The 12,833-nt window shown below is 34.2% G+C and overlaps 1 protein-coding gene across 2 annotated transcripts in view; it reads left to right on the top strand.

Moving 5' to 3' along the window:
- The window catches only part of TTLL7 (tubulin tyrosine ligase like 7), a 149,992-nt gene extending 138,529 nt beyond the window's left edge, over positions 1-11,463 (top strand). For both annotated transcript variants that reach the window (XM_027114171.1, XM_027114170.1), the window contains 2 exons: positions 4,990-5,163; positions 11,088-11,463. In XM_027114171.1, coding sequence (XP_026969972.1) covers positions 4,990-5,163; positions 11,088-11,208 — 295 coding nt within the window. In that variant the 3' untranslated portion in view covers positions 11,209-11,463. The remainder of the gene's footprint in view (positions 1-4,989; positions 5,164-11,087) is intronic.
- Positions 11,464-12,833: the final 1,370 nt, after the last annotated feature.

Here is a 12,833-nt window from a genome sequence, read left to right as displayed (position 1 = left end):
AAATATCTTAAAAATTTGTCCTTTTCTGCCTCCGAACTGTTAGTGTCAATGAGTAGCTGATTGGGCTGCCTTCTACAACCCCATTTCTCCAGTCCCCCCTGCATTATTTAAATCCTATGTAAAGACCCAGACCATGCCCTTTTTTTGGTAAAACCTTAACAGACTATTCTAGTCTGACATGATCTCTGAATGTCTTCCATTTAAATATTCTAGTCATCTAGTACTGAATCATTTATACCATTTGCAGACTTATTCTCACCACCATAATTTTCCTCAGCTACCATTCACCAACAGGGAGAATTCACAAGGTGCTCTGGGTTGTGATGAAATCTGAGAATAATCTTGGCCATAAATTATTTCTACAGAGACTTAAGTGAAACATTTGAACTGTACTCCATGGCCCTTAGTTGATGGCTGTCTGTAGAAGTTCAATTAATCTAAAGTCATAATTAGAATTTTTTTTCTGTTTGTTGATCCATTGGTTGGAATGTTGAACATGGATTTCAGCTACTCTTCACAAATGGAAGGCACTGAGATAGTCTGCTACTGAAATTGGTGCTGATGACACTATTTTGGTAATTTACTCTGACTCCATTCAGAATCCTTTTCTCTTGTACCTAGCACACTACTCCCCCACAGATGTCTCTGGTGGTATCTATTACTACTAGTAATCATAAAGAATGTAAATAACATTTATTGAAAGATTACTAAGTGCCTGATACTGTTATTCATAGTAAACATTTTTATAATTACCACTACAATATTTTGAGTAAACTATTATTATTATTTTCATTGTATAGATAAGGAAATGGAAGCATAAAGTATATAACTTGCCCAAGTTCTCATAGTGAGCCTGGATTTAAACCCAGGTTGTCTGAGTCAAGAGCCCAAGCTCTTAACTCTATGCTTTATTCAGTCCTCTCAAAGCAGCATTGCCCATGGTTGCCAAGCTTGCTATACTGCAGGCCCATAGCATTAGCCCAATCCCCAGCCCACTGCACTGGAGCGGCTGGAGCAGGAGTAGCTTTGAGTCCTATTTGACCTCCACTCTCCATCCATTTCTTTAAAAACTTGGAGGCTTGTAGAGATGAGTTTTACATCTGATTTTTTTTTTTGTTTGTACCTTTACAAATGGCATTCCTAGGCTTCTTCAACTTAGTGAAGTCACATAGTGTTGTGTGTGTTTGATTGTCACTTTGGACCCAGACTAGTTCTGCTTATTCTTTGAATCGTATCTAGTCAATGTATACTCCTTTAACCTTTGATCTAACAGCCTAGCGGTCTAGGTAAAAATCTACTCTTAGCTCATTTCTAAAGGAATGATTTTAATAAAAGGTGTAGCTGTCTTTCACAGTTAGGTGTAAAACTCTTAGAAAAAATATTCCAAATAACTCTGGGCCACCTTGATTCCTGCCTCTGCCTGTCAACATCTCAATAATAAAACAAAATGAATAAACCATTCCCTGTCCACGTCCAGAAACTTCAAAGAATATTGTGGATGTTTGTCATAGGTTTTCCTAGAATTGGCCCAGGGGTTTGGCTGATGCATCAAAGAGAAAACACCCTCATCCCCCTCTCTTGCTCTTCCAGGCTGCTGAAGCCCATGCTCAGTGACCGTTTTTTATCACATGCAGCCTCCTGGGAGTGCTATTCAGAATGATGCTCCACGTTCTGAATGTGTCCTCTCCAGGGGAACAGCTTTTGGAATTTTCATGCATAAAATTATCCACCATGTTTTACTGAGCTAGGGGAAGCCTAGGTGCTATGGGACTCAAACTCAGGCCACAGAGCTCAGGAAGGGTGGCCAAGGGAAGCAGTATTTCAGCTTAGACTTGCAGGATGAGGAAGAAGAGGAATCTGCCAGGTAAAGCAAAGAGGAGGAGGCAGGGGGACTATGGGAGAAGGAATGTATTATTTGGAAAAGCCCTCTTTCCACTCAAACTCCTGATATGTAAACCCCAAAGAAAAGAATCTAGTTTAGACCCTTTAGCCAAAGACATTTTCCTATTGAAGTTTTTCGTAGAAAAGCTTTTCTTTTACAATCTCAGGGAAAGAAGAAATTGTAAGGAATATTCTAAGGCAGCAGTCTGCTTCTAGGCTGAATTATATGCCTACCTGAAAATGTATGCGTATCATATAGACTACTTAAAATGATGTGAATCTTTCTGTTCTCATATCACTTTCAACTGGATGTTGCATTGTTCATACTTTTCAGCTCATTAATCTTTCTGTTGCTGATTGTCCGGTTGGTGTAGTCCAGATTTTTTTTTTTTTTTTTTTTTTTTTTTTACTTTCCTTTCTTCTTTGGGCTACTCAGTCATTCATTTGGGCTTCGACCAGAGGAGAAAGAAATGAATGTTTCACTTTTTAGATAGCTGCTTTATTAAATATTTTGATGAAAAAGCTGGTAAAGATTATTGGATTACTGGATAATATGAGGCTTTTCAAGTCTCTGGATTTCATTAATCATTCCCCTTTGTTACCGGGAGGTTATTCAGTATTCTGTATCTTATTGTTATATTATTAAAAATGTCATTTGAAGTCATTTCTTTTCATATTTCTCTGAGGATTAGGGAGTTCTGGAGAGAACTTTTTAACCATTTAATTTTTCTTTTTGAATTCATAGATTTGGCCCTCCCATTTCCTTGGAATTTAGATTTAGAAAGCAGGCAGATAAGACCCTGGGTTCTTTGATAAAGGCACTGGTATTTTAAATTATTTCTCCATCCTTTCACCTTCTTAAAATTTTGTGTGTTAGTATTGAAAATTGAGAACACTGTCGTGTTCTAGAGGCATTTCATATTACTCAGCTGTGCCAGGTAGTGGGGTAGGAGGGAGGGGACACGGTTCAAAAACATTCAGGTTGAAGAATAGGTTTCTTTTGTGTAGAGGGGGTGCCATTAGCCTAGTACCAAACAAAGCAAGTCCTGGTCATTTTCTTTTTTCTTTATGAGTGATTCTGGAGTGTTGACACTTAAATATGGATTAATAGAGTAGAATGTGGTCTTTGGTCAGTGATGGTGAACATACACACCAAAATTAGGTAGAGAACCTTGATTCATATGTTTATTTTAAATATTTAAGGAACAATGAGAGAATGAGAAGCCAAAGCTGCTTATATTATAACTCACATATTACTCAGAGTGTTACATCAAATTAAGGTGCTATTTGAAGAAGGTTCTTTGCCTTTCCTCCATTTTATGTGTTCTTTTCTTACGTCCATACTCCAAGTCAGCAAAAGAAAAATTACCGTGATGTGAGGAACCTGATAGTGAATCTAATCAGATGTCTCCAAAGTATCAAAATATAAATATATTAAATTCAGGGGGGAGGGTGGTGATGGAGGTAGGCTTTTACAGAAATACCCAGAATCCCAGGGGAGAGAAAGTAAAAGTGCTCAGCTGAGAGTCAGACAGTCAGAATGTTTTCTTTGTGTATTTACGTTTGTATGAAATTTTGATTTCTCTGGGCCCAGGCATGTAAGCCTTGCTAGATCAAGACTTATCAGTTATAAACATATTCCCTTATTAATTGGTGTTCTCCTGTTTTTCTTGATTACATCAAGTAAATTGGAGATATATCTATATACACACAAATATGCATATCATATCTAGTTTTTCTTATATTTAGTAATAATTTAAATTTTTAGAGTTAATTTAACTAACATATTACTATTTCTTGAATGAAAGTAACTTTTAATCCTTTTTAAATAATAAAAACAGTATTATATTTAGCCCTGAACATCTTAGAAAATGGAGGAAAATTTATTCCTTTCAATCTACTTATTTGAATCTTATTCCCTTTAAGAAAATCTGTCATTCACTGATGACATGCTGTCTTTTCTCCTGAAAAAATAAACAGTAGCCTTTCTACTAAAAAATACCTTTCTGAGTTTCTAAAGCATTTTTTAAAAATTCCAAAGATATCAAATATCCACAGGAGATTGAAAATGGAATCTCTGAATTTCCCACTGGGAAGTACATTTCTTCAGAAAAATATTTTCCTTAATATTTTTTTCTTTCTAGTCTTTTCTCTCTCTGCGGGTTAAGCGAATTGGTTTATGTAAAATGAGACTTGAACCATTACCAAGTCTTAAAGCAAACCTTCCCCTTGAGGCTTGAAAGGAGTTTCAGTTACACTAAGGAAATAAGTCAGTCCCTCTCTCTCTCTCTGTCTCTCTCTCTCCCTTTCTTGATGGTGGTAGGGTGATAAGATGTTTCCTGATTTGGGCCATGACAATCAGCTTAGGAATTGTGAATACATATATATGTGTACACACACACACGCACGCACGCATGCATGCATGCACACATTTAAATTTACCAAGACAGTATGTACTACTGCCTGCTGTGCACTAAGCTGAGTGCACTGAAGGAGGGAAGACACTACCTTTGGAACTGCAGTAGGGCAGAACTTGTGGAGATTACATTACATCTACAGTATAGAACCTGTGCTCTAGGAATATCATGGACATAATTACATATGAAAGTGTTTTGAAAGGGGTGGTCATAAGCAAAGGATTAACCAAAATTCTCAGAGAGAATCTGAGAGATAACAATTAAGAGATCACAAATTAAGTTGCAGCAACTTTTTAATTTGTGGGATCATTATTAATATAAAATTAAATGTAGCTTCCTAGAAAATGTAAATTCTTAGAATACCTAACTTGTGAGAAATTAGCTCAATATTTTACAGTTACTTTAATGTAGAGTAACTCAATTTTTAGGAGGTGTTGGGAAACCATCCTGTTACTTAGAGCTAGCAGCAGTGAAGTTTTTAAAGATATGAATTCTATGTTGTGTTTTTTTTCATGTAAAGATTAATTTCCAAATTTGTATATTTACTTTATACCTCTCAACCATCTGTAGTCACTTCAAATGTGTGAGGCCATTTCTACATTTTTTTAATGGGTTTGTTGCTAGGTAAGTGATATAGTTGGTTGCCATTTTTAACAGCCACATGAGGTCATGTCTGTTTCCATGCCAACAGATCCTCTTGGGAGAGTATTTTCAGTAAAAGCCGGGAGGTGGTGACTCCTTTGCAGCTCCAATGTTGCCAGCGCCTGGTCGAGCTTTGTAAACAGTGCCTGCTAGTGGTTTACAAATATGCAACTGACTCAAGAGGATCACTCTCAGGCATTGGTACCAATTGGGGTAATTCCAGGTACTGGTTTACATTTCCTAGACCCTGTGAGTTTTATATAAAGTAATGCCACAATGCAGTTTGAAATTGAAAGTCTCTTTTTGTCTATATGGTTAGAGAAAAAGCTAAAGACTAAAAATTCATACATGCTATTATCTATAAGATTCTTTTAATTTGAACAATCTTTACCTTTAAAGGACTGAACAAGGACAGCAATTACAAACCCGGAGGTGACAGAAATAACCTACATGGAGATGGTATTATTTAACTTATATACTTTTGCTTTCAAAAGCCAAGTAAGAGCATACAAAAGGGTAATAAATTTAATTTTTCCCCCAGTAGGGATATTTCAACATTTGTCCTTTATCCTAATATAGTTGAGAAGATGCCTTTAGTTTAATTTTTATTGTTCAGTATGCCTCTACTATTCCCTTCATCACCAAAAAGATCTATGGGAGGTGGATTTTAAGTTCCATTTAAAAACTGGATTTTTATAAATATTGTCCAGTTAAAATAGGTAGTTTTCCAAAAGTATGAAAATATTGTTTTTAAGCTGCAAAGATACACGAATAAACAGGAAGTACATTTTAGCACTTCTCAAGACAGTCGTAGTTCCATTTAGAATTAAAGACGAATATGTGACTTTTAGTATGTGTAAGTTGTAGTACTATCAGAGACAATTTTCAGTCTCAGCATCTCTGTATTTCTATCTTTCATGTACTGAGCTTCCATATAAGCTCATTTACGTGGCTAAAAACATTTTTTAAAAACCACTGAGTTAGGGCTTCTGCCTTTGGTAATAGAGCAAGCACTGGGTATTTGGACAAATCCTCCCTCTGATGACAACAAGAAAAGCTGGACAAAATACCAAAATATTTGCTTGAAGACATCAGAGAGTTAAAACCAGGTACTTGTTAGTGAGTACTTGTTAGTACTGAATAATGCTTTTGACAGACTCATGGGCCTAAGGGAAAAAAGTAGGAGTTCAGGGCCTGTCAAAGATTGGGGCCTTGATAAACACCATAGATTCCTTCAAGTGACAATGTCCCAGATGTTTTGCAAAGCAAAAGTTGACAGAATTACAGGGAAAAATAGACAAATCTACAACCATTGAGGGAGATTTTAATATATACTTCTCAAAAAATTAGAGACAAAGAACATTTTAACAATATGATTAACAAATTTAACTGTCATATAATAGTGAATTCAGTGACCTCAGAATACAATACACCAAGCATATCTGAATCTTTTATAAAAATCAACTATATAGTGGAATAATAAAACATAGTTCGAAAAATTGAAATCACACAGAGTATTGTTTCTCATCACATGCTATTAAAAATAACAAAATATCCAGAAAATCCATACTTTGGAAAGATAAAAAATATCTTTAAATAACCCATGAATCAAAGAAGAAATCATAATGAATGTAAGAAAATATTTTTAACTGAATGATAACAAAAATATTACAAATAAAAACACAGTATGTATATAAATCATTATTATAGGAATACTTATAGGCTTAAATGAACATATTAGGGAGGAGTAAGGCAAAAATTAAATGATCTAAGCAACCGTCCTGAATGATGACAGAATGATATTAAAGTAAACCCAAAGAATACAGAAAAAGGAAATAATAAAAATGAGACCAGAAATTAATATAATGATGCAAACGGAATAAAGAAGATCAAAATGGCAAAAGTGGGTTTTTTAAAAGGCTAATAAAATTGATAAACAACTGGTGAGACTGATCAAAATGTAAAAGACAAAAATAGTTAACGTCAAGAATAGAAATAGAGATGTTACTGCAGATATTACAAATATTGAAAATTTTATAAGAAATATGAATAATTTCATGCTGATAAATTCGGTAATTTAGATTGTTAACAAATTCCTTGAAAAACACATATTACCAAAAGTGAGAAGAAGATATACTCTTAATTATTGAAAAAATTGAATCAGTAATTAAAAACCCTCCCACAAAGATAAGTCCAGATTCATAGGTCTTTACTATCTAATTCTACCCACCCAGAGAAGAGAAAATTACTATCTAATTCTATCTAATTCTACCCACCCAGAGAAGAGAGAAGTATTATCTAATTCTATCTAATTAAACCCACCCAGAGAAGAGAGAAAAGGAAGGAATGTTCTCTAACTTGTTTTATGAGGCTACCATACCTTTGATACCTGACCAGGACATTGACAGTCTAATCTCACTCCTGTACATAGATGGAAAAATCTTACATAAAATATTAGCAAAACAAACCCAGAAACCTTAAATAGGATAATGTATCATGACTAACTTTTGTTTATTGCATCAGCTTAATTGTACAATAACATTAAAAAGTGATCAATGTAATTTTAGTAGAATAAAAAATCATTTAAAAATATATGGATGGGCTTCCCTGGTGGTGCAGTGGTTGAGAGTCCACCTGCCGATGCAGGGGACACGGGTTCGTGCCCCGGTCCGGGAAGATCCCACATGCCATGGAGCGGCTGGGCCCGTGAGCCATGGCCGCTAAGCCTGCGCGTCCGGAGCCTGTGCTCCGCAACGGGAGAGGCCACAACAGTGAGAGGCCCAAGTACCGCAAAAAAAAAAAAAAAAAAAAAAAAGGATAAGTCACTTGTTAGAATTCAGTATATTACATTCATGCTTAAAAAATGCTTAGCAAGTTAGAAACCAAAGGGAAATTCCTTAATCTAATAAAGGATAAGTACAAAAACCCTACAATCATATACTTAATGGTGAAATGTTGAAGGCTTTCCTTCTGAGGTGAGAAACAAGACAAGATTGACTGTTATTACCGCTTCTATTTACCATTGTGTTGGACCTAGCTCATTCAAGGAAGCATGCCAAAGAAGTAAAAGGCATTGGATTTGAGAGAAAGAACTAAAACTCATTACTAATGGATATGATTGTGTTCACAGAATCTAAGTAAATCTACAGATAAATTATTAAGTAAATTTAACAATTTTGATGAAATCAAAGTTGGGATAAAATCAATTGTATTTTTTCTATATTAATAACAAACAGCTAGAATATATGACATTTTAGATACAATATCATTTTTCAATAGCATCAAAAAATAATTCTTAGGAATAAATGTAACAAAAATGTGTAAGTCTAAGGTGTTTCTCCTTGGGATGAGTTAGCTACAACTTAGCTAGTTTTGTACTTCGAGAATAAGCTACAATAAAAATAAAGCTGGAAACTTCACATTTTTTGGTGCTTTAGCACAAACTCTTTAGATACAGTCTATAGAACCACTTTCTAGAGATTCTTCCTGCTAAAAAAATCAAATTGTATTATTTAACTTCATTGCAAAGAACATTTCAAAAATAATCTTTGATGTTCAGCTAGTGTGGGATCTCCCAAGAGATACTAATGGAGATATTAAGGCAAATAATCCATTGTGTTTCCCTGTAATGCTTTAAAATATCCCACAGCACTTGCTTTAGGGAAGCAAAATGTTTCTTCCAATGTGATTTTATATGCTTTTTCTAGTTCACAGTGAATTTCTTTTCCTTTCTAAGTCTTTAAAAAAGTTTTATTTTAGCCTTTTCTGCTTCTATTAAAAAGTTTAGGTTTGCAGATATATAATATTTTTCTACTTTTTAGGTTTTTTATACTTTATATTTCTGAAAAAAATGAGTATAATCATTATATCCTTTAGTTTTAAAATTGGGATTCACACAGAAATGACAGTATAGTATAGTTGCTGGGAGCACTGGTTCTGGAGTGAGACCAAATGGATTTGAATCCTGGCTCTGCCACTTACTAGCTACGTGCCTGTGGGCAAGGCATTTAACTCCTGTGCACTCTGGTGTTTTCATCTTTAAAATGGAGCTGATAATAATACGTATCATAGAGAATCATTAGAAATAACTAATATTTTTAAATCAATTATAATGGCCCTGGCACACAAAAACACTTTTAAAATACAAAATAGTGTTAAAGAAAATAGTGTAAGTTAGCTCTAACCCTGGACTTTGTACTTTTATTTTTTCATCTGTGAAAATGGAGATCTTTAGCTCAGAAGGCTGTGTGAATGTTATCGTAATGTCAGTAGTAACTACTGCTTGGAAATTCTTCAAAAGAAAGTCAGCAAAAGTTACTGTTTACTATAATAATTATCAATGAAATCAGAATATATTTTCAGTAGAAGATAGAATAACTCTCAACTAATATGGAATAGTGGTTTTTGATCAAACACTTTAGTTTCTTTTGCACCTTTGCCCTAGATAGGAAGGGTAGCCTTTTCCTGGCAGAAGATATCAGATCAATCATCATGACTCCACTAGCTCTTGACATAATAATTAATCCATATAAATTACCCAAGTGGTATTAAGAAAATAATTTATATAATCTGTGATGTGAGAAATCAATTGTTTCATTATTCATCACCCATTGTGCAATTTTGATTTAATTTATATTGTTGTATATTATTTAACTGCTCTATTAACTTAATGATTTGAGCAATTATTTATAGTTTGTGATATTAAGTAATAGATTAAGGGGATATTATCAGATAATTCATGATCAAATGATATTTATGAATATTATGGAGAATTCTGCCATCTTAATCTGAATGCTATATGCAGTTTGATCATAGTGAATTCATATTCTTCTACAAAATTCATATAACACAACTATAAATGTAATTTCCCATTGACACAGAGGTTAGTAGTTACCAACATTATTTCATATAGAATAGGTAGCTAATCCTTGGCCTTCAATTTCTTCATGTGTCTTTGGAAGTATGATACTGTGGCTGGAAGATGCTAAAGTCAAGTGAAGAAAATAAGTGATTTGATGCTCTACCTTTGTTTCTTTTTTCAAGACTAATTATAAATCTCCTTCTGTTGCTACTTCTGCTCTTGGAATTTTTTATAGATATCTTTGTCCTGACTTTCTAGCATGTCCTTCTCATCATTACCAGGATTTAACGCTTTTAATAGTGATGCTTATTTTCATTTGCTCATGTGGATTTCCTTGATCATTTCTCTCTCGACATATAGATTGGACTGGCCTAATGCTAATCAGAGGTTTCCCAGAGAAAACAGATTATACAGGCACACACTCCTACTTGTAATTACTGAATCCCAAAGCTCTGAAAACTCAAACGAATAAAAGTAAAATAAAAGTAACCCATTTATTGGCACATCTGAATTGACACGAAGTTGTTTATAGTCTATATCCAATTTATTGTGAATATTTCTCTGTTTCACTACAGAAATATTAATGATTTGTTTACAGGATGCTGCCCCAAGACCCTAATGATGTTACATTATATATAATATATATACTATAGTGTCCTAAAATCTGGAAAATTTATGTATTCTGAAATATATTTGGCTGAAACGGTTGCATGCAACCTGTAATTATGATTGTTTTTGGTTTTCTGTAATCACAAGCACCCAGTAGTCCAAGAATATAAAATTTACAATCTAGTTATGAATGTTAATCTTTAACTTTTTCTTTTAGATTACCTATAGTCATAACACATCAATGATATATTTATTAAATAATAATCAATGGTTTCAACATCCTTGAAACATTATTTTAATTGGTTAGCCAAATTCTCATGTCACATGTTTTTAAGAAATATTTGACTGGTTACACACATTTACAGAGGTGAATGATGAATTCCAAATTAACATGAGTCATATAAACAGTCTCCTAGCATATGAGTTCATGGCTGTTTATGGGATGTCTCGGGACACTAAGATCACATGTTACATCTATATTCAACTCTTTGGGTGAGGCTTTATGACCCTCTCCCTGCCTCCCCTCCTCAACTCAGGAGAGGAAATCTTTTTATGTGGGTTGCATTGTTATAGTATCATTTCTCATGTAAGATGTACAAATTATTAACCACATAATATTTTAGTGAGAGATGTTAATATTAGTTTGTAAAGTCTAATTTTTTAACTATCATTTTTAGGTATTTACTACCAGGAAGTACACAATTCTTCATGAGAACACCAACCTACAACTTGAAATACAGTTCACCTGGAATGGCTCGCTCCAATGTTTTGTTTACATCCCGGTATGGCCACTTGTGAAACAGAGGGAAGATCGCCATGGGTTATGCACAATAGCAATTCATACTTTTCCCAACTTAACATTGCAAAGACAGTGACCATTAAGTGCTGTTTTATGTATATATGACATATATGTGTGTGAAACTATATACACACATGCACTCAAATAACATATATATTTATTATAATATATGAAGGAAGAATTAGCAGGAAACTGGATATAAGATTTAATCTTTCTGGAAATGTAATAAACCATGTTAAAATTGTTTACACAAATATGTGAATGTCTAGAATTTGCTAGGTTTATAATTAATACCTTCCTACTAGAAATGTTATTTTTGCTGCAGAGTATATAAAACAGAATTGATCTTGAAGATCCCATTACAGTGTTAAATTATTTTCTAGGTAATATGTCTTTTGACTTGAAAAAGCATTAATAGTAAATTACCTTATTAATTCTCATATATAGTGGCTATTTAAAATGAAAACAAAAATTAGAAGCCTGGTGTTGCTTGATGATAGGATTAAGTATGAAACAGGTTTGTCATTACTATAGCACACTGTAAAGTACTATAAAAATCCCAACCAGATTCTCCAAGATTTTTATCCCTCAGTGTGGAAATTTAGCTACTTGTGAAAGTGATAATGTAAATTTTCAGTAAGGATCTAGTAAGGTCATACTATGATCTAAAATGGAAGACAATCCAGTGGGTTAAAAATAAACAAAACTTACTAGCTTGTATTTTTACTTTTTTTTTTTTTTTTTTAATTTATTTATTTATTTTTGGCTGTGTTGGGTCTTCGTTTCTTTTCGCGGGCTTTCTCTAGTTGTGGCGAGCGGGGGCCACTCTTCATCGTGGTGCGCGGGCCTCTCACTATCGCGGCCTCTCTTGTTGTGGAGCACAAGCTCCAGACGCGCAGGCTCAGTAGTTGTGGCTCACGGGCCCAGTTGCTCCGCGGCATGTGGGATCTTCCCAGACCAGGGCTCGAACCCGTGTCCTCTGCATCGGCAGGCAGATGCTCAACCACTGCGCCACCAGGGAAGCCTGTATTTTTACTTTTTATTGGGAGTCACATAAAGGGAACAGAAAATGGTGGTAATGACAAAATCGTTCCGTATGATTTTGGTATCTCTTACCGCTGTTACCACTCACTTTTTGGGGGAAAGTATATCTCTGATGAGTACATATGGTCAAATACAATTTCTTCTGTTCAAAGAGCTGGTATTTTAAACTTATTTCAGTGTTACAGAAGTGTCACACTTATTTTATAAGTCTCTCAATGCTGAGACCAAATTACATTGCAAAGACTAATACAGAGTTTCATATTGCACCATAGAAAATAAGCTAAATTATTGCAAATAGGAGATTCTGATTACTAAATATTATTAGTTATCGATGTGCCCTTGAGAATTTAAAAAAAAGTCAAAATAGAGTTTGAAGTTTTCTTCTTGTCCAAAGTTATTATGTGTAAGTTTCATAGCAGTTTACTTCCTTTTTTTTTGCTTACAGTTTCAAAAACAATGAGTGAGCTTTCAGTTTTCTATACAAATATAGATAGTACCATGGATATCCTTAGAGATTGCAATATTCACCTTTTAGAATTTTATTTAAACTTCTCCCAGTAGTTTTATTGTCTCACAGATG

This window comes from Aethalodelphis obliquidens, unplaced genomic scaffold (genome assembly GCF_003676395.1).
Source record: "Aethalodelphis obliquidens isolate GAN/ISIS:26980383/991018 unplaced genomic scaffold, ASM367639v1 scaffold13, whole genome shotgun sequence".
Lineage (NCBI taxonomy): Eukaryota > Metazoa > Chordata > Mammalia > Artiodactyla > Delphinidae > Aethalodelphis > Aethalodelphis obliquidens.
The sequence above is the reverse complement of the archived record's forward strand: the minus strand, read 5'-3'. Positions and strand labels throughout refer to the sequence as shown.